The following is a 23,090-nucleotide window of genomic DNA, read 5'->3' as shown; positions in this document are numbered from 1 at the left end:
AACGTGGTGTCATGTGACTTCTGACAGATAAGTTGCAACTGTCTGCTTTTTGTCTGCTGCCGAACCCAGATGGCTTGCTCTTTTAGAAAACACACACAGATAAATTAAACAAAGAAACATTCCACCCTCCCGCCTTTTCCAACATGATATGTTTTAGTGTGGTTTCAAACAGAAACATGAACAAATTACTTTACCTTAAATATAACTCTTTGATTCTGTACGAATAGTTAATATTTCTAATGCAGTTTTCCAATCTCCTCTCCCAGAATTGCTGACCCTGTTAAGGAACTCTTATTTACAACTTTTGATTTACCTCCTTTTGTTTTGAGAACTACATACATAATTTAAAACATATTATTGCAGTAAGTGGCTTTCATTCTGGCTCCATTACCAGCACAGAAATGAGTCATTCATATTTTATAGTTTACACTTCTACCTCTGACCTTGTAAGATACATATAGATTAGCTTTTAACAAGTTTTACTTGAATTGTGCTCACTTGAAATGCCTCCCAATTTTTCTACAAGAGGTTCCAAATTTTCTTTAATTACCACTTTAATTCCTAGAACAAAAAACCTTTCACCTGCACAGTGTATCTCTGTGAGACGACAGAAAGCTCTGTGATGAACTCAATCAGAAATGTCAATTTTTTGAAACATACAAACCATGAACCAGAACAAACGATAAGCAAAAATGACTCGATGTTAAACTTGCTTCATTCATTAAATAAATACATATTTTAGGTCTGAATTTCTAAATAAAATACACTTTCTGCACAAATTAGGGTATCTATATTGACAAAAAAGAATAAAACAAGACTACAGAGGAAAGATTTTACCAGTTGCAACTGTTCTTTCAATTAAAAATAAAACTAATGCAAAAAATTACATTTTGGTCACTTATGAAAACTCCTGACATTACACCAGCTTTTTTTTATATACAACTCATTATTTTGGAACTTCTCCCTTTTCAAGCTGATCTGCTAATTGGAACATCTTATTTTCGTCCAATAAACTGGTTAAACAATCTGTTTTGAGCTCAGCTGGAATTTCTATCTGTGCCTCAAATCACTTCGCCTGAAAAACATCAAAGGTGGACTTCGTATACAACACATTTAGACTAATGTAACCGAATATCAAAATAAATCAAACTGAGAATTTGAGTAGTTTGCAAGCAATTTTAACATCAGTCTCTTTCATCTGCCCCACAAGTGTACCACGACATTGACTGGAACTCATTTTAAGGCATCCATTGCTTTTGTATGCTTGAATCTCCAAGGATTGTTACAGTGAGACAAAATTTGAACACTGATGCAAATAGCAACTTGTTGAACTTGCAATGGCTCTGGTTATTACTCAGCCGTAGAAATAATAGGATATAATTTAATCCTTGAAAATGAATAGTTTTGGTTGGTGGAAAGTTAAAATGATTTAAAAAACACAACTAATCCTAACTCACTTCTCGTTTTAAAACAGGAGGCAGAGAGGTCAATCTGCTCATTGCAAGAAGAACCTTAAAAAAATATTTTAAATAATTTGTTTTCACCTCACTTCTAACTTCAGCAACTGTCAGGTTTCTTTGACCTTGAAAAAAATCAACAAGTAAAATTAACTGAGAAGGGCTGCATCAATCTCTGTTTGAGGGCAAGCCACCTGGCAATATTTATTCCAGGGCCAACATCCTGTAAATCACAAAAATTTACTGAGACACTCAGTAGGTCTGGCAGATTCTCTGGAAAGACAGTTAACATTTTGGGTCCAGTGACCTTCTTCAGAACTGACTGTAGCTAGGAAAAGGTTGGTACTAATGCTAGAGATAGGTGGAGGAGAACAAGTAAACAACAGATGGAGATGAAGGCCAGAGAGAGAACAGTTGGATAGACAAAGGAATGTGTAAAGGTCATCCTGGAGAATGAACAGCTGCTAATAGTGATTATTGGTGGCTGACAATGGGTTGCTCTGGTAGCAGTCCCTGTGATGACAAGGTCTGGTATATGGGGCTTGGTGCAAGGACATGGGAGAATATGTTTATGCCCTATAATTGTTGAGCTCGATAATAAGCCCAGACAGCTGCAGAGTTCCCATATGGAAAATGAGCTGTTGTTCTGCCACATCCACTGAGTTTGGCTGGAGCACGACAGGAAGCCCAAGACAGAGATGTTGTCCAGGGAACCAGTTGGTATATTGAAGTAGCAGGCAACCAGAAACAATTTTAGGGTCTGAGCACCTTCTCCTATGTCCTAACTCTTACCCCCACACACTAGGCCTTGTGATAACATGGACTGCTACCACAAACAACCCATTGTCAGCTACTGATGGCCCCCATTAACAGCCATTCATTCTCCCAGGCTGACCTTAACCCATTCCTGCATCTGCCCAAACAGTTTTTCTCTCACTTGACTTCATCTTCACCTACTGTTTACTCCTCTCTCCTCCCCCCATCTCATCTTTAGCAAATAAACTAACCTTTTTTCAACTGCAATCAGTTCTCACGAAGGGTCACTGGACCTAAAACATTAACTGCATTCTCAACAAATACTACCAGAACTACTGAATTTTATTCCAGCATTTTCTACATTTTGTTTCTGATTTCCAGCATCTTTAGATTTATTTTTTATCCTGTAAATCACACCTCATTCCCCTCCCCTAAAAATACCATATGGAGTCTATAATACACACCATCCATTGCCTCCCCATTTCCTTGTGTAAACTCTTTCCTCCCCACCCCAACTATTTTTATTGACCCCCTCACTAACTGCCCCTCCCATTATAACACAGAAGGTCATGTGGTACAAGATAGAACTGGATCCAATGTTTGCACACCTTTATGACATTCTGCTTATGGAACTTCACATTTCAAATACACACCTCCTCACCCCCTACAGCCACCATTTCAATCTGTTCCCATTTATACTGGCCCAAGGGACTGGCCAGTTAATGCCTATCACTTGCATATATTTAAAAGCAATTACACTGCAATTAACACTCAACACAACCATCTGCTCTGTTACTGTGGCCTTGTGCAACAGGAGCTCCCAGCCAACAAGTTTGTAAATCAGGCTGGCAATTGGGATGGAAATCTTGAGGAACAAATGAAAATGCATCCTGTCATGAAAATGTCACAGCATTTGGAGGAAACCTATTCTGAAGGGCTTTGTAGCCATAACCTTCCATTTCACCCGGCTCCAACCTCCCACCTTCGCAACTATCCTGGCAAACTGTCAAAAATATTTTTGTCAGTAAGCTGTCATAATGCTTTCAACACAACCTATGTTATTAATCTTCAATCAGTTGGTAGTTTCATTTCACTGACTTACATTTTTAAACTGTCATTTACTTTTAGTTCTCTACTTTGAAAAAGATATTAGAAGGTTTTATATTTAAAAATTAAAAGTGCAACAATGCAACACAACAAATCATCTAAATGTTGAATTCATTATGGCATTGTATTCTTCGCTGTGTTCGATTACCCTAATGCACTTTGTTTGATATTATCTGTCTGTACTGTAAGCAGAACAAAACTTTTCAGTGTATCTCGGTATATGTGACAATACTAAATCAAATCAAGATCAAACATACAGAGTAGTAAATTCCTCTGATACATTCCATATGAAGTATTCCTTTAAAACTTATATTTTATTTTGATAAATTCTGATCTATAAGAACATAAGGAATAAGAGCAAGAGTGGGTCAAGATTAGAGTGGTGCTGGAAAAGCACAGCAGGTCAGGCAGCATCTGAGGAGCAGGAAAATTGATAATTCAGGCAAAATGATGAAGGGCTTTTCCAGCATCACTCTAATCTTGATTCTAATCTCCAGCATCTGCAGTCCTCACTTTCACTGCAGGAGTGGGTCATGAAGCCCCTCCAGCCTGTCCAAACATTTCACAAGATTATGGGTGATCAGGACTTATTTCACCTTTTGTGCTTGCTCAGCATTGCCATCAACTGCCCAATATTTCAAAATCGATCTATTTTCACTTAACCATCACAGTCTCCAAGATAGAGAATTCCAAATATTCACTCCGCTCTGGGAGAAGAGAGTCCTGCATGTCTCAATTTTAAGTGAGTGTTCAATGTCCCCTACTTCATGATTCTCTCAAGACTGGAAACATATGCTCCAAATCTATTTCATCAAGCTGCCTCAGAATCATGTGAGTTTTTATAAGATCAGCCCTCATTCAATAATATGCTAAACTATATTAAACAATCAATCAGATTTTCTAACCAAAACACCAAAGAACTGCAGATGTTGGAAATCAGAAACATAAATCAGAGATTGCTAGAAAATCGCAGCAGGTCTGGCAACATCTGTGGAGAGAAATCAGGGATAATGTTTCAGGTCCAATGACCCTTCTTCATTACCCTGTTCAGATTTTTAAACCACCAAACTCCTGGGGAAATGTACGATTATCATTGCTTGAGGGAGAGAAGAGAAAGTAATTCCAAAAAAAATAGAATGAAAATGGGGCTACAAGGAAAAAGGAGTGAAATAAACAGAGCAGGGAAAAGGGCTATTATAAAGAGTCATGGACTGTGGTGTACAAAGTTTAAAATCACACAACACTAGGTTATAGTCCAACAGGTTTAATTGGAAGCACACTAGCTTTTGGAGTGTCGCTCCTTCATCAGGTGATAGTGGAGGGCTCAATCATAATACACAGAATTTATAGCAAAAATTTACAGTGTGATGTAACTGAAATTATACATTGAAAAATTGATTGTCTGTTAAGCCTTTCACCTGTTAGAACACAGTGATAGTTTCACTTCTTTCATGTGTAAATTACAAAACCTTTTTTTTAAAAAGTTGCATTCTCGGGTTAGCCGTTAACAATGGTGATAGCTAGACAATACGTTGAAGGTGTTGGCCCCTGTGTTCTCTGTCTATGCCATGATGTTTAGATTGATCCTAATCTAAAAAGTAAGATAACGGAGTTTGACATAAATTCATGCAGTTTTTGAGCTCAGAGTTCTACATGAATGCATGCAGTTTTTGAGCAAAGTACAATGTAATCCTGCAAGTACAAATTCACCCCACAAAATATATGTGTGCATGTGGGTCTTTGTCTGTCTGTGTGTGTGTGTCTGTCTGGGTTGGGGGTTGTCAGTGTGAGAAAGTGTATGTGTGTGTAGTGAGTGCAGAGTGTCTTAAGTCTGTGAGGGGTGCATGTGTGAGTGTGGGAGTGTGTGAGTCTGTAAGGATGTGTGTGGGTGTCTTTGTGCGTGTCTGTGTGTATGTGTGTCCGTGTGTATGTGTGTATGGGAGTGCCTGTGTTTGTGTGAGGGTGTGTGTGTGTAGGAGTATATGTGTATGTGTATAGTGCAATGGTGGTCACCTGTAATGTGACATGAACCTAAGGTCGCGGTTGAGGCCCTCCCTATGGGTACTGAACTTAGCTATCAGCCCTACTCAGCCACTTTTCTCTGTTGCCTGTCCCGAAGTCCACCTTGGAGGATAGTCACCCGAAGGTCTGAGGCTGAATGTCCTGGTCCATATAATAAAGAGAGAACTGGAGGAGAACATCGAACATGGAAGATTACAGCGGAGTATAGGCCCATTAGCCCTCGATATTGCACTGACCTGTGAAACCAATCTGAAGCCCATTTAACCTACACTATTCCATTCTCATCCATATGCCTATCCATTGACCATTTAAATGCCTTTAAAGTTGGTGAGTCTACTACTATTGCAGGCAGAGTGTTCCAGACCCTTACTACTCTCTCAGCAAAGAACCTACCTCTGACATATGTCCTATACCTATCACCCCTCAATTTAAAGCTGTGTCCCCTCGTGCTAGCCATCACCAAGGGGAGGAAACCATCACCCTATCTAACTCTCTGATGATCTTATATGTCTCAATTAAGTCACCTCTCAACCTTCTTTTCTGTAACAAAAGCAGCCTCAAGTCCCCGAGCCTTTCCTCATGAGACCTTCCCTCCATACCAGGCAACATTTTGGCAAATCTCCTCTTCACCCTTTCCAATGCTTCCACATCCTTCCTAAAATGCAGTGACCAGAACTCCAAGTGCAGCCACACCAGAGTTTTGTACAGCTGCAGCATGACCTCATGGTTCCAAAACTCAATCCCTCTACCCATAAAAGCAACACACCTGAACACCTTCTTAACAACCCTACCAACATGGATGTCAACTTTCAGGGATCTATGCACATGGACACCGAGATCTCTCTGCTCGTCCACACTACCAAGAATCTTACCATTTGGCCAGTATGCTGTTCCTGCTACTCCTACTAAAGTGAATCACCTTTTTTCCCATCAACCATCACCCTCTGTCTTCCTCCTCTTTCTGATCCAAACTGCTGAATCACCCTCAATCCCATGCCTCTGTATTTTCTGCAACAGCCTACCGTGGAGAACCTTATCAAATGCCTTACTGAAATCCATATACACCACATCAACTGCTTTCCCTCATCCACCTGTTTGGTCACCTTCTCAAAGAACTCAATAATGTTTGGGAGGCATGACCTAACCTTCACAAAATCGTGTTTGACCATCCCTAATCAAATTATTCCTTTCTAGATGATTATAAATCCTATCTCTTATAATCCTTTCCAACACTTTACCCACAACTGAAGTAAGGCTCACTGATCTATAATTTCCAGGGTTGTCTCTACTTCCCTTCTTGAACATGGGGACAACATTTCCATCCTCCAATCTTCTGACACTATTCCTGTAGACAATGACAACATAAAGAACAAAGCCAAAGGCTCCGCAATCTCTTCCCTGGCTTCCCAGAGAATCCTAGGATAAATCCCATCTGGCCCAGGGGACTTATCTATTTTCACACTTTCTAGAATTGCTAACACCACCTCCTTATGAACCTCAATCTCGTTTAATCTAATAACCTGTATCTTAATACTCTCCTCGACAACATTGTCATTTGCCTGTGTGAATACTGACAAAAAAAAACTCATTTAGTGACTCTCCAATCTCCTTAGACTCCACGCTCAACTTCCTACTACAGTCTTTGAATGGCCCTAACCTTATTCTGGTCATTCTTTTATCCTGACATACCTATCAAAAGCTTTAGGCTTTTCCCTGATCCTGTCTGCCAACGACTTCTCATGTCCCCTCCAGGCTCTTCTTAGCACTTCTTTCGGTCCTTTCTGGGTAACTCTCAAGCACCCTAACTGAACCTACACGTCTCATCTTTACATAAGTCGCTTTCTTCCTCTTGATAAGAGATTCAACTTCTTTAGTAACAGAAGGAAGTCAGAAGGAAAGAGGGGAAATGTTTGGTGGACTATTCTCAGGGAATTCAGAAGTGATTGCTATTAACCATTTGTTGCTTTCTATCCATGTCAATTACTTCACCTGGTCACCTACTGAATCCAAATCTATCGGCATGCTGTCTGGAATCATTGGATCCCTACAGTGTGGAAACAGGCCATCTGGCCCATTGAGTCACAATGACCCTCTGAAAAGCATCTCACCCAGAACCATCCCACCCTTTTCCTGTAACCCTGCATTTCCCAGGTTCAATCCACCCAGCCTATACATTCCAGGATGTCATGGGCAATTTAGCATAGCCAATCCACCTAACCTGGACATCCTTGGACTGTGAGAGGAAAACTGCAGCACCCATGAGGAAATTCAGGGAGACACAGAGAGAATGTGCAAACTCCACACGTGCAGTCATCCGAGGCTGGAATCGAACCTGAATCCTGGACTCATTTTGCCACTGGATCAAGATAAGACAGACCAAGGAAGAGAGATTGATGGTCCCCAACTCATCCTCATTATAATCCAATTCATGCAAACCTTATTTCATCAACAGCCATCTTCTGTCCATCATCTATCTGTCAGAAGTCCTGCAGTGATGCTACAGAGCAGCAGATATGGGAGCTGTAGCTGTGAATCTGCACATAGATGGTACGGCCATAAAGGTCATTTTTCACTGGGATGAAGCAGAGTGGATCTCAGCAGCTGTGTGCATGACTGAGCTGCCATACTCAGGAACGTACTCCTCACCTCCATAATATGGGAAGATGCTGAAAAAGTGCCCTACTCTTGATCTGCTTCAGCTGTCTGGCTGGCAGATTCCCGGTCACTAATGGATGGTCTGTATATGAGTGCCAAATCCCCTTCAGTACATTTCTCTTCTCTATGCTCTCAAGGTCTTTCCATGGCAGAAAACACTGCTCTAAAGTCAGACCTTACATGGATCAGAAGCTGCAAAATCTGAGAAAATTCCAAGCAAAGACTAAGGTCTCCAAGGATAATCTTGATTTCTTATAAGCAAGTGACTGAATGCTAAAGTCATAGAGTCATACAACATTGAAATAGACTCTTCGGTCCAATCAGTCCATGCTGGACTTAATCCCAAACTAAACCAGTCCCACCTGCCTGCGCTTGGCCCACATCCCTTGAAACATTTCCTATTCATGCACTTACTAAATGCCTTTTAAGCATTGTAACCAAACCCGCATCCACCACCTCCTCTGGAAGTTTATTCCACACATGAACTACTCTCTGTGTAACAATGTTGCCCTTCATGTCTTTTTAAAATCTCTCTCTTCTCACCTTAAAAAAAGCCCCCTCGTCTTCAAATCCCCCACCCCAGGGAAAGGACACCTGCCATTTACTTTATCTATACTCCTCATTATTTTATAAATCTCAATAAGATCATCCCTCAATCTCCTACACTCCAATAGAAAAAAAGTCTCAGCCAATCCAGCCTTGCTTTTTAACTCAAACCCTCCAGTCCTGACAACATCCTGGAAAAGCTTTTCTGAACCCTCTCCAGCTTAATAATGTTCTTCTAAAGCTGCATGTGATATGTAGCATGGGCTAATTCTTAAAATCGTGCAACAGCTTCAACCTTACAATCAGCATGAAGAAAACTGAGGCACCAGCCTGTGCCAGGAATATCTGAAGTTTCAGCTCCTGACTAGAACCTGTTAGCAATAGATACATTCACTAATCTCAGCAGTGCACTCTCTCAAACTGTCGAAACTAATGGTGAAACACATGTGAGAACTGCCAAAGCAAGCACAGCCCTTGGCAGACATCAAACATCAACGTGGAAATGAAGGGGACTATGCCTGCCCGCCTGCCAAGCTGCAAGCCTACACAGTGATAACCCTGCCCACTCTGATTTGTGCATGTGAGACTTGCACTTGTGTGCGAGCATTGTGCCAAGTAAATCAAACATTTTCACTTCAGCTGCCTGCAGGGGCTTCTGAAGTTCAATTCGCAGGACTGAATACCAGACAGCATCAAGAACACTTGAGCTGGCACGCCACCATACTAAGCTAGATTGGTCATGCAGCCAGGACGTCTGACACTTGCTACCCAAAGCACATCATCTGTGGAGATCTTGAATCCTGGGCACAATCGCAAAATGATCAAAGGAATGGTACTTGGACACTCTGAACACTTTGCTGAGGACTTTTGATATCAACGTTGAGTTCCGGTTCAGTGTGACCACGCCTGGTTCATCCAAATAAAAAATACTGGCACCTTAAAAGACAACGAGAAAGCACAAGGCGAGGCAATTCTGACACAGCAACTCATCAGCAAGTCAGTTATCTGTGTTATCCAGTCCTTTTGGGTGCAGGTGGGTTTTACCTTCCATTCCAGTGGTACCCTATCAGATACTGCATGATGAATGTAATCGCCTTCACCTTTAATGATGAATAAGGAGTGCCTGCCTCTCAATTGGTAGCTTTCCAAGTATTGAGCTGATGGTGCAGGGATGTCAATATTGAGAAAACAGGTCACAAATTTCTGATGTTATAGCACATTGGAACATCAGTAGATATCTATTCCACCCTCTTCGTCTTGAGCTTGATTTATCTTTACTTAAATTTCTGTTTAACAGCTCTTCTGGCTTAAACCTAGGTTGCTTCTATCAATTCCACTTTTTTCCCTTTCTTTCTGTTTCAGTTGGCTGGATCTCATCATGGGCTTTGAGACAAGATAAGGGTCCTCAGCCTGCACTTGCTGATACCAAAACCATTCCTGATGAAGAGCTTACGCTTGAAATGTTGACTCTCCTATTCCTCGGATGCTGCCTGACTGGCTGTACTTTTCCAGCACCACACTTTTTGACTCTGATCTCCAGCATCTGCAGTCCTCACTTTCTCCTGACACCAAAACCAAGTTTTTGTGAATTTAGCCTCCTCATTGGCTGCCTCTCTGCTCTGGTAAGGACAAAGGCTGAAGTCCCAATGCTGCAGACCCAAACAGAGATCAAGCAGAAAAGAAGTGCTCCATCTTGAAATCTTTTCGCCGACCCTTCCATGGGTCCCTGGAGCCCAGAGGGTGATGTGGGCACAGATGAGGTAGGCTAGAGACCATGAGGGCACCTCAACATGCAGGTACCCTCAGAGGACTAGATCCAAAACTAAACAGATGAGACAAAGCCATTAGATATCTTGGAAAAGGAGAGAATGCTTTCCTGATGAATTGATGGGTCCATACCCAGAGGCCTCATTAAGGCATGGAGCCTGAGACACTAAAGAAAGCCTCATCCTACTGAAATGAGTGGCCTCTTCACTTGGTGAAGTTTATTCCTCCAGTGAAAACTGCCAATCTTTTAATTCACTGCTCCCTCCATGCTGTGGGAGGGCAATCTTCAGAAATTATCCCTGCGTTGGGAATGATCCAGAGAGACATCTGGTCTTGCCATAAATTTCAAACCCACCATCACGGGGTTTAGGGAACTCTTTGTTTCTCAAAGCCAGCTTTTGGTTGCCTTTTACTTTTGAACATAGTAGCTCAAGTGCCATTCAATGGGCATTTGAGAGTCATCCATATTGTTATAGGTTTTGAATCGCATTTAGGTTGGACTTACTTCTCCGAAGGAAGTTAACCAGTTTGATTTTAACACAAAACAGAGAGTTTCTTCTTTTCATTTACAGGTTGAGGGCATTTCTGGCTCAACCAGCATTTATTGCCCATCCCTAATTGCCCAGAGGGTCTGGAGTTACATGCAAGCCAAACCAGGTAAGGATATCAGTTTCTTCCCCTAAGGAACATTTGTGAACGAGGTGGGCCTTTGAAACAATTGACAATCCATTTGTGGTCATCATTCGACTCTTAATTTCAGATTTTTATTGAATTCACATTCCACCATCTACTACAATGGGGTTAGAACCTGAGTCACCAGAACATTACCTGGGTCTCTAGACTAACAATCCAGTGATAACACCACTAAACCATCAACACCCTTTAAAGTGGCTATAATGGTCACCAGCACTAACGCTCTGCTCAAATTATTATGAGGGTTTAAACTCTAATGGCTGCTATGATGGGATTTGACCTAATGGCCCAACGGCACTGGGACTTGGAGTCTAATGACTAATCTAGTGACATTGCCCAAACCACCTCCCCCAAATTTAAATTTAACTGTTGAGTTAACCATGAGCAAAACTATTCAGAGTAGTAAAGATCCACAAGAATACCAGCTGAAATGGTTGGAATTTTAGAGGATAATGTAAAATCTGATAAAGCCATCATTAAAGTTCACATGTTTGAACATTCATGCACAGTAAAGAAAAAATGCATTCAAATCTGAATATTGACCATTCCTTGTATGTTGTTGTGTATGTGCAAAAGTATAGTTGTCCACTTTATAATATAACCCCCATAACAAAAAGACAGTTAAGAATCAATTACATTCCTATGGGTCATATTAAGCCAGACCAGGTGAAGACAGCATATCGATTTCCCTGAATGACATTAGTGAATGAGATGGATTTTTTAAAAAGACAATTGATTTTGTTCAGTTACATCTCGCGGTCAGTATGTCAGCACTCCTCTAAGAGACATGCTTGTGGCATCATCACTGTGTCAAGCATTTGACCTGGAGGTATAAAGAACCCATGCTCTGTCTTAACTCAGATCACTTGAAGCATGGCATGTCACTAGAAATCTCCTGTTGTAATCAAATAGATTAATATTAGCCCAGGCACTAATGTGTCTATGAATGTAATATTTACATATGTTACTAAGATGCAATAAATGTTTGTTGGATCTTTCAATAGCCCATGATCTATTCCCGGTTTCTTATGAGAGATAACATAAGCATTGCTGCATCAAGTGAAACAAGATACTGGAGACAAAACCCTCTGGTGATTATTATTGAGATCAGCTTTCTATTCCACGTTTCGATTGTCTGAACTTAAATTCCACCTGCTGTCATGATGGGATTTGAACTTATGTCCTTGGATCATTAGAATAGGTATTTGAATTACTTTTGCAGTGGCAGTGCCACAGTGCCAAAATATCCTCTCCAACATAATACAGTTCTTCATTGTTACAAGCTTTCTACCGACCCATTTAAAAACAATGGCGAGTTCAATGTAAAATGTGGCATACCACCAAAATGTATTGTAGGACAAGTTCACCCCTGAACTTGCCTTATCAAGAGCAGTTTTGTTTATTTGATGCTGTCGAAATAAAAAGAGTGCTTTCAGCTTATCACGTAAAACAGGAATTCACATTATAACCACACACTCCGGACATGCCCTCCTACACCTCCTCCTCAAAGTATCAGAACTATTGACCTGCAAGAGTTCCCAACTAGTACAAATACCAACTAAGAACAGAAAATTTAAGAAAAGCTTCTGAAAGAAGCAGCAAGCAAAAGTAAAGTTCATTAGTAGTAATTGCCAGGCTTCTCACTGAAATCCACCTCTGGGCGATTGGCAACACTCCTAGGTTCAAAACTTTCAACCACCTACCAGCAAAACAAGCTGAATAAAATCCAATCACGCACAAAATAACATGATTGAATCAAGATAGTTACAGAAGTAAAGGAGGCTAATTGGCCCATCATGTTCATCCTGACTCACTGTCAGAACAGTTCACCTTGTGCTGTTCTCCCGCCTTTGGTCCAGAGACCAGCAAAATCCTTCCTTTTAAGATAATGGTTCTCATCTAGCTTGAAATTCTCAATTGACTCTGCCCCCAGCAAACTCTCAGGCAGTGCATTCCTGGTCAGAGTTATTCGCAATATAAGAAAAGGTTTTTCTCAATGCCACCATTGTTTGTGTTACCAATTATCTCAAATATGTGCCACTTGGTTCTTGATCCTTACAGCAGTGGGACCAGTAATTCTTCATCTACTCTGTTCAGCTCTCTCTTGATTCCTTCTCTTCTCTACCTTCTCATCTTCTTGGAGAATAGTCCTAACTTCTCTAATCTTTCTATGTCACTGCAAATTCTTCATCCCTGGAATGATTCTCTTGAATATTTTCTGCCCCTCTTTGATGCCTTCACATTGTTCCTAAAATGTGGCGTCCAGAACAGGACCCAGTAGTCCAGCTGTGGTTGAATAAATATTTTATACAACATAATCCCTCACTCATTGCCATATTACAGCAGTAGATTCTGCACTGGTAATCCCATCTACCATTCTTAATTGGATGGGGCATGCAGGGATGGCTGCTTGATTGATGTTTCCTTAAAAGGTGTCCCCCTTGAGTCCTGGTGCCACATGTAAGCGTTCCCACCTTGTATTTCTTCCTGATATTAGCACTGGACCCACAAATTAGGAAACAGTCCTTTCTATACATCTTGATTAGAGTGGTGCTGCAGAAGCACAGCAGGTCAGGCAGTATCCGAGGAGCAAAAAAATCGACATTTCAGGCAAAAGCCATAGGGTATTCCTGCTCCTCGGATGCTGTTTGACCTGCTGTGCTTTTCCAGCACCACTCTAATCTCGACTCTGATTTCCAGTATCTGCAGTCCTCACTTTTGCCTAGTTGATTTTAACTATCTATATGTCTTGTCAGAGCTTGCAAATAATAGTTCTTTCAGATCTTATAAATGTTTTGTTGGGTGTTTTAAAGCAGCTTTAGAATTGAAAGGTCCAAAACATGAAGATGCAGAGATTTTTCCAACCCAGGAAAAAGCATAGGTTTGTTTTCACATTAACAGAAAGGAGATGCTGTGGTGAATGGGGTGGTGTCCCTGCCTCTGAGCCAGAAGATCGGGTTCAAGTCACACTCCAGGACATTTTTTTTCTTCATTGTTTGACACTGGCAAATCAGTATTTTTTGCATATCTGCAAACGGTCTTAAACTGAGTAGCTTGCAAAACTATTTCACAGGTCAGTTTTCAGTCAACCACATGGAGTCACATTTAGCCCAGAGCAGAAGAGGATGACAGATTTCCTTCCTTAAAGGATGTGAGAGAATGAGATTTTTTTTCCCAAGAATCAATGACAGTTTGATGGTCACCGTGACCAAGACTAGCTTTCAATTCTAGATTTAGTAATTGAACTGAAATTCCACAAGCTGCTTTATTGGGTCTGAGCTTAAACCAGCCTGCCCATAGTCTTCATAAAACATCTGATCATCATGTTCATGCCACGTCTGAGAGCTCTAACAAAGAGTCATCTGGACCCGAAATGTGAGCTTGCTCTCTCCACAGATGCTGCCTGACCCGTTGTGATCTCCAGCAGCTTTTGTTTCCAGATTAGTAACTCCAGTTAACTTAAATCCAAGGAAGTCTCCTTGAAGCCTGCTTCTCTGGAGAAAATTCCTTATATTTGCCGACAACATGGACTGATTCCTGTCCTTCAACATCATCCTAATGGCTCATCACGGACTTTAATGAAATTCTGTATCATCCTACCTTCAGCCAACTGGACCTGAACTCTCTGGACTCTGCCAGTCATGTGACTAAACATTAACTGGATTTGTGGTTCTCGTTATTCTATATGGTAAACACTTTCCTTCTTTTTAAGCTTGTATATGTGCAACAAGCATTATCTAGCTTTGAATGTCTGATTAAGCCATCCTTCTAATGTAACCAGAAAGATAGTTTGTTGCAGCTCATATTAAAATTGCATGTCATAATTAGAGAATTTGAGGAAACACGTCACCCTGTTTCAAAAGACAAATAAAAATTAAAATGCCTTTGCTTCAGGACTGGATGTGGGGAGAAAATAAAGTTATTTTATTTTCATTGTGTCCAGAAGTGAGGCTGTTAAAGGTTGCAGGGATCTAATTTGTACTTTCTATTGAATGAGAGTAATTTACAGGTAAGATTAACATCTACTGCTAGATTGAAATCGTCTCTTTGTCATAATATAATCCATATTCGTGACTTTACCCCCAGTGTCCCTTACTCTACCCATTACATTGGAGTATATCATTTACACCTTATCCTATGACGTCTATGAATGAACTGTTGAATCATTCCCTTATTTCAATCTTTGCAATCATCATTTCAAAACCAATCACTGTTGTGCATGACTCTTACCCTATCCACCGTGTTTGACATCAGAAACTTAAGTGCACCTGGGGTACAATTAGCCCAGTTACCAAATTGATTCAGCAAGGAAAGATTAAAAGCCAAAAGAAAATCTGTAACAAGAAAGTAATATTGTTGGTATTGGCTACATTTGTAGAGGACAAACTATTTATTAACAACAAATAGCCAAGGGCAGTCTATCTTGATACTGCTTACAGTGCCTCAAAACTGATAAATGAATGGAATTATGCCTTACATTTGCCATGTTTACACTGGCTGCTCTACTGACTTAATACCAAGAATCAAAAGCGTGACAATGAACCTCATGCATTATCTAGAAGTACCATTGCAATCATTCTGTAAAAAAATATTGTTTGACTTCAATGCTTAAGTAAAATGTACCTGCAATAAAGAGGCACCACAATTCAGAAACTGGAGTCCTGATTCAGCCGAATCGATCCCGCCAGCAGCGAGAACGGGAAATCCTGGGAGAGCCTTACCAATAGCAGATACAGCTCGTAAGGCAATTGGTCTTACTGCGGTTCCTAAAAAGAAAAGTTAGACATTAGCATGAATCTCATTGGATAGAAACAGAATAGTGATAACCTTAAACATTTAAAAATTTGGTTTATAATAATCCTCAATATCTTGTTTGTCGATCAAACCTATTGTTTTAAATGTATACGCTTCATGCACAAATAACATTTATGTCAATTAATAAAGAAAAATGTGCAAATAAAATTAATACTTAACAAAAAGATTTGATTTACATATGTTTTTAAACTAATATATGCTCTTGCATTTTTTCTACAAGCAATCTTATCATATTAATACTCTAAAAAGGATGAAAAAAGGCAGTTACAACAATAATGCTCAAAGAAGTACTCTTAATTCACACAAATAATTACATGATTTAAATGATGAATTGAGTTCAATACCAGATTATAGTTTCAATAATTCTTCTTCTTAATAAGAATTACAGTCTGTGGCTTCATGTTTCTCAGTATCAACAGCATAGGGTAGAGAATGATTTCTCAGAGAATAAACAGCAAAATTCTATCATAATTCATTTTATATTGTTTTGGATGCACATTACGAGGTATCTGTTTCTGTGGTAGCAATTAAATAATGTAACTTGTTCCACTGCAATCAGTAGTTATCAGTTTTAAGCAAGGTATTCACATATCGAGAAAACATAATCTGAAGGGACAATCATTTTATTGTTTTAAGAACACTTCCACTCTTTTCAGATCTTCAAGTGTTCATTTGGGAAAGTCAGAGTCAAAATGTGTGGCACTGGAAAGCGCAGCAGGCCAGGCAGTATCCGAGGAGCAGAAGAATCGACATTTTGGGCATAAACCCTTCATCAGGAATGTGGAGGAGGAATGGGGATGAGAGATAAATAGGGACTGGGAGTGGGGCTGGGGTGGAAAGTAGGTTGGAAGGCAAAAGGAAGATGCAGGTGGGGACAATTGTGATAAGTTGGTGGGGAGGGTGGAGCAGATAGGTGGGAAGGAAGATGGAGAGGTAGGATAGTTCAAGTGGGCTGTGGCGAGGGTTGAATCTGGTAATGAGGTGGGGGGAGGGAGGATTTGGAACCGAGTGAAGTCGGTATTGGTGACATGTGGTTGAATGATCCCAAGGCGAAAGATGAGGCATTCTTCCTCCATTTGGGGAGTGGCTTTGATTTGGCAGTGGAGGAAGCCCAGATTTGCACGTTTTTGGGGGATTGTAAGGTGTGTGTGTTCCAGAGATGTTCATTGTAATGTTCTGTGAGTTGGCGTCCTGTCTCCCCAGTGCAGAGGAGACCACATTGAGAGCAATGGATGCAATAGATGAGGTGGTTGGATGCAGGAAAATCTCTGCTGGATGTGAAAAGAACCTTTGAGGCCTTGGACAGAGATGAGGGGGGAAGGGTGGGTTCAAGTTTTACACCCCTTGCGACAGAAAGAGAAGGTGCCGGGTGTGGTGGGTGGGTTAGTGGGGGTGTGTGGATGTAACAAAGAAGTCGTAGCGGGAATGGTCTCTAATGCAGATAAGGATAGGGAGGGAAATATATCCTTGCTGGTGGGGTCTGACTATAGGCGGCTGAAATGGCAGAGGATAATGTGATGTATCTGGAGATTAGTGGGATAGAAGGTGAGGACCAGGGAAGTTTCATCTTGTTGTGGTTTGAGGAGTGAAGTTCAAAGGCAGAGGTGCAGGAAGTGGAGGAGATGCACTGGAGGGCATTGTTGATCAGGTGGGAGGGGAAATTGCAGTCCTGCAAATAGGAGGCCATCTGGGATGTCCTGGAGTGGAGCTGCTCCTCCTGGGAGCAGGTGAGACATAGGAATTGGGAATAAGGGATTGTGTTTTTAACAGGAGGGAGATGGGAGGAGGTGTAGTCCAGGTAGCTGTGGGAGTTGGTGGGTTTGAAATAAACATCCATGTTGAGCTGGTCGCTGGAGATTGGTCAGAATGGTATGAAAGCTGATGAATGGTGGATATGCTCTAAATGGAGTGAGTGCAAATTTGCCAAATGTTACCTTGAGATAACTGGCATCCTGAAATGCAGTTAGTATTCCAAAGGTAGAGTAAAACCTCATTTTGGGAGAGGTGTGAAAATAAGAATTAAAGACAGGATTGATGTTTGCTTGATGGGAAAATCATATTGTTTGGCTGGCAGATCTTGCCTCGTTTAACCCAGAATATAGCCAATCTTTTAAGGGGATCTACTAACATTAATGCTTCAGTGTACGCCTAGGGACTGCACTATTTTTGACCTTTGTAAATGGGCAGAAGGAACAGAGGCCAAGCTTTTCACTTTCTGTGAAGTAGTGAGAATAATGGTGAACGTGATGACATAACTGATCAAGAGCCCAAAAGTTAGATTCTTGCCGTCAAGAAATAAAAACTATTATAATAAATTTATCTCTCCTGAGCTGGCACTATAAGATGGCAAGAATTTTACATATCTGTTTTTAAACCTCATTAATTACCAAAATTACCATAATCGCATACCCAGTTGTCTGTCCTCAGCATGCTGCAGTGATCCAGTGAATCACAGCCCAGACTGGAGGAACAACATCTCATCTTCAGACTTGGCACTTTACAAACTTCAGGACTTAATATTGAGTTCAAAACCTTCAAATTGTGAACCCATTCCTTCATTTTCTTTTTAGCTCTACATTCTCTGTAATCCTCTCTACCCTCCCCCCAGTTCAATGGGAAGGTCTGTTCTTTCCAATCTGACAATTAGACACACCATTGTTCTGCCCTTCTCACATTCAGATCACTTTACCTAATTTATCAATATTCTTTCTACCCCAGAACTCCACCCTCCCACCATTGCATAAATGATGTCCCCTCTATACTTCACATCAGCTCTGTCGAACAGTCATCTTGACTCGAAACATTAGCTTGCTCTCTCTTTACGAATGCTGCCTGAGTTGCTATGATCTCCAGCATTGTCTGTTTTTAGCACAGATTGCAGCATCTGCAGTAATTTGCTCCTATGGACAATGTTCATTCCTGCTTACTTTTGCCCATCTGAAAAACTCAATGCTGCAAAAACATGGCAGTGAAAACTAAACGGGTACCTGTTGAGTTGGGTTCACAGCCTCCAGTCCAGGCAGGTTAATGGCTGTGCCAACTCTTCAGTTCAGATGGAACCACTACAAGTGCATCATGTGCTCCATGGTCACTGGCTGAACGTCTCCCTGTACTATCCAACCACCCAACTGGGCAACAACAATGCAGCAACATCAAAATATCAGCTTGTGCAGGCACGGGCAGCAGTTTCTCTCCCAGAGTCAACAGATTAGTCAGCAGGAGCAGCCAGTAGCACAATGAGAGCGGGCAAGATATTGTTGGAAATACTGTTCATTGAAGGGAACCATGTGATCTTTGGGAGTGAGGCAAGCCAAGCCATAGCTTGTTATGGAGAGGGTGTGGTGAAGGTGTGGAGACCTTGAGCATCCCACACTCCAGGCTTAAAAATGGTGCATTAATAGTTAGGTGAAGGGGCTCAATCAAAATGGAAAGAGGTGAAAGTTTATCAGGAGCACAGGGACTGCAACACTTTGGGGTACATGAAAAATAGAATGCAGATAGTGTATCACAGGCAGTGCCAGTGATAGTCATGGGACACAAATACAAAATTGGAACCTCCCCTTATTGATCCAAAAGTTAACTGTGCAATGCAATTTTGATATCAACAAAGCAGCATCCAAAGTGGGAAAAGTAACTGTTCCTTTTAAAGGTAGTGTAGGAGCTTAGTACTAGAGTATTGGGGTCTTGTAAAGGACAGTTACATTATCATGACTCCAGTGATAAGACAAGTCATATATCTGCCTGAAAATCACAATTAGAATCTCAATGTTCCTCACACTATCTAAATCTGAACTGCTTTCATGAAGAAATGGTTAAGATTACCTCATCTTGCCAATAGGGCAAGACACACAGTCCCAAGCATTAAAATTACAATGTCCTCACACATATCAGGGAAAGCCTGCTAAGACAGAATAACTGAAGTGGGGACAGGAGGAGGAATTGTCTACTGGTAGCTGTTTCAATTCAAGGAAATGCAGACAGTTTTTTGAGATTTTTATGGACCAGGCCAGACCCTCTCACAACATTTGAAGAAGGTAGCCCAGAGCCTAACTTTTCGAGTTGTTTAAAGGTGAATATTCCAGGAGCGACGCAGTTGGTCAAACCACTCTGTTTTAAACAAAACCGAATTTATTTACACATGAACAAAAGAAAACCGTATTTAGATTAACATAACTATTTAAAAACCCAACTGACATGAAAGCGCAACTTAACAATGAGCTGTTTCAATTTCCTGCAACAACCCATAAACACACCCCCTGACAAAAAGGCAAATTCAAACACAGGTTCTTGTAGGAGAGAGATGTCAGAGAGAGAGAGACAGAGAGAGAGGATCAGCATGGAACTGTTTCTATGGGCCCTCAGCTAAAACTAACCCAAAACTGGAAAAACCCCTGAACGGGGAAAAATGGTCCCTCCCCTTTCATGTACAAGTATTTAAAAAAGATCCTGAAAGCCTTTTCTGATTGTTGACTTGGGCCGCATCTGTTAGCCGTTATTGAAGTAGCCAGTTCAGACATTTCGGCACCTCTGCCTTTATCTCCCCTCACAAAAAAACAAGTACAGAATAACCTTGTTAAAGGAGCAGCATCATGACAAGTATAATGGGAAATAAGCACAAGGAGGCTCATTAAGGAAATCCTGCTACGGTAAATGCCTCCTGTGAAGTTAGTGACAAGAATCTGGAGCTTTGTGGGAAGGATGTGAGGGGATGAAGTGGCCCTTTACTAAGACTGTGTACTTTCTCTTGAAGTTCTCATGGAGCTGCTGCAACTGGTGACACAATGGCAGCAATCAACACAGCTGTCCTTTCTGTAGTGCTGCTCTACAGCAATGAAACTGACACAGAGGAGACAGCAGCTACTGCTGGCATAACAAAACAGAAGCCACCACCAGCTGGAACACAGCCTCAAAAGAGAGAGAGAGAGAGAGCAGCACTATTAGCCACCACAGAGGAGGAGATCTCTGACACAGAAGGAGCAGATCTGTAGACTTAGTGCAGCTATCTGCGAATGACTGAGAAGATATCTCAGGATGTCAGGAACCATCATGTCACGTCTCTACCAGCTTCCGAATGAGGGCTTGTAAGGACTGGCACTGGGCAGGAATCTCATCCCAAAAGGTTACAGCTACTCTTCATGTTTTCAGAAATGGGCCATTTGAGAGAGCTATTGGCCCCTCTCTGGTATTCCCCAGTCTGTTTGCTCATTGACGCATCTGGGATATCACTGATGTTCTGTTTCTCAGAGCTCATCTATTCATCTTGCCCCCTTTTGATGTGGGGAGTCAGACCGTGAATGCATTAGAACTTTCAACCAACAGTTGCTTCCCACAAGTATAGGATGCAACTAGTTGTTGCCTTCACATACCAATTAGAGCCGAAAGGATTCCACTCCCTTAATATTCAATTAATTTGTGGCAACACCAGAAAGGATATTGCATGTCTGCATTATATATCAACAAGAGATTGATAGATTCTTGTTGTCTCGAGGAATTAAGGGCTACGGGGAGAATGCTGGTAGGTGGAGTTGAAATGCCCATCAGCCATGATTGAATGGCGGAATGGACTCGATGGGCCAAATGGCCTTACTTCCACTCCTATGTCTTATGGTCTTATGGTCTTATATCTTTTGAACAGTCAAATCTGGCAATTCCTGGTAACTCTCAGTTCCCTAGAATGGTGTTATGCTTCACATTTACCTGATGAAGTAGCAGCGCTCTGAAAGCTAGTGCTTCCAAATAAACCTGTTGGATGATCACCTGGTGTTGTGTGATTATTAACTATTTCCCTAGAAATCAGAAGTTTCAAAGACTGCTGACTTCTACTGAATGCAAAAGTACTAGATTCTGTCACAATGTCAATATTTTAGAAAAAGCAGAAATAAACCAAGGTGAGAATTTAATACTGTGACCATGCTGTGGCTTAAAAAGATTATTTTATCTTGTATTTTTTTAAAGAGAGAGATTGAATGAGAGAATTGACTGGAAACAGCTTGTGAGGCCTTGGGTCTTTTTCTTAAAATTGGAGCAATGAAGGCAGCCTGGATGGGTGTGGCCAGCTCTCATAGACCACTTTGTTGGTTTAGCTTCAATTAGTTTTTGTTGTGTGCTTGAAGAAGTCAAAGCTATCTTCTCCCTCTCTCAGTTACAGCTAGAACTGGGGTTTCTCTCTGTAGCTGGGTTACCTGTGACACAAATAAATTTTTCTGAATTTTCCTTTTGGCTAAGGCGTGTGTTTATGCATTGGAACAGTTAATTAATAATAGTGTATCTATTATTTTGTTAAGTTTTCAAATGGAGTTAAGTTAGTTTAATTCCTCCTTCTTTGGTTGTATTTTTACTGTAGTGTTTAAATAAATTGAGTTTGATCAATCGTATTGCTCTGGAACATGACACTTCACATTTGTATTAAAAATAAGAAAAAAGTCAGGGTCTAGGCTACCTTCTTAAACTGTGTTGAAGGGATCTGGTCTGGTCTGGTCCATAACAATACCACTTCCAGTTGTGCATTTGGTGTTTGGTGTAGTGGGCATTTAATCATAAGGGAAGGTGACACTGGCTTCCTGCTTCTGCCTTGATGTGTGTGTGTGTGTGTGTGTGTGTGTGTGTACGATTATGTGTGTGTCTGTACTTGTGTGTACATGTGCATCTGTGAGCATGGGGTACTGAAACCCGACCTCTGCCCTTGCTGCTGGTCCCAGTGCTCCCAAAACTCATCTGTGGCCTGTGTCCTTTCCTAATCCTGGGCATCATGTGGGTTCATTTCTGGTAGCAGCCAATAACTTGCGAATGACGCTGCTACACACTGAAAAGCTGCAGGTTTCTGACCTGAAACTTTTGGCATTTGGACCTCATGTCTGCTGTTGGTAAGTCTGAACGAGGTGCAGCTCTTCCCGAAGAAAGATGCCTTAAGGCTGTTGCTCACTGGGTGAGAACCCCATCTCCTACTTTGAATTCTGACCTGTGTCCAGACCCATATTTTCGCTCATTAAAACAATAATTGATGACTTTTCATCTATGGACTTTTACAGAAATTGATTGCTCCCGTACAAATATTTCAGAAATTTCCATCTGAAAGTCTTATTCCATTTCCACACTAGAAGCAATCTAATCTAATCCTACACCAATCAATCTAAGCAGCATTAATGATTCTTTTAATTTAATACAAACATTGTTTTATATAAAAACTGAAAGAACTGCAGATGCTGTAAATTAGAAACAAAAACAGAAATTGCTGGAAAAGCTCAGCAGGTCTGGCAGCATCTGTGAAGAGAA

General features: G+C 41.1%; 1 protein-coding gene across 1 annotated transcript in view; it reads right to left on the bottom strand.

Annotated features, from left to right (window-relative positions):
• LOC132819159 (dihydropyrimidine dehydrogenase [NADP(+)]-like) overlaps window positions 1–23,090 on the bottom strand; it is a 744,611-nt gene that overhangs the window by 124,467 nt on the left and 597,054 nt on the right. Inside the window, exon 19 of the mRNA XM_060830572.1 lies at window positions 15,627–15,769. Coding sequence (XP_060686555.1) covers window positions 15,627–15,769 — 143 coding nt within the window. The remainder of the gene's footprint in view (window positions 1–15,626; window positions 15,770–23,090) is intronic.

This window comes from Hemiscyllium ocellatum, chromosome 9 (assembly GCF_020745735.1).
Source record: "Hemiscyllium ocellatum isolate sHemOce1 chromosome 9, sHemOce1.pat.X.cur, whole genome shotgun sequence".
Taxonomy (NCBI): Eukaryota; Metazoa; Chordata; class Chondrichthyes; order Orectolobiformes; family Hemiscylliidae; genus Hemiscyllium; species Hemiscyllium ocellatum.
This window is presented reverse-complemented; position numbering and strand designations above follow the sequence as displayed.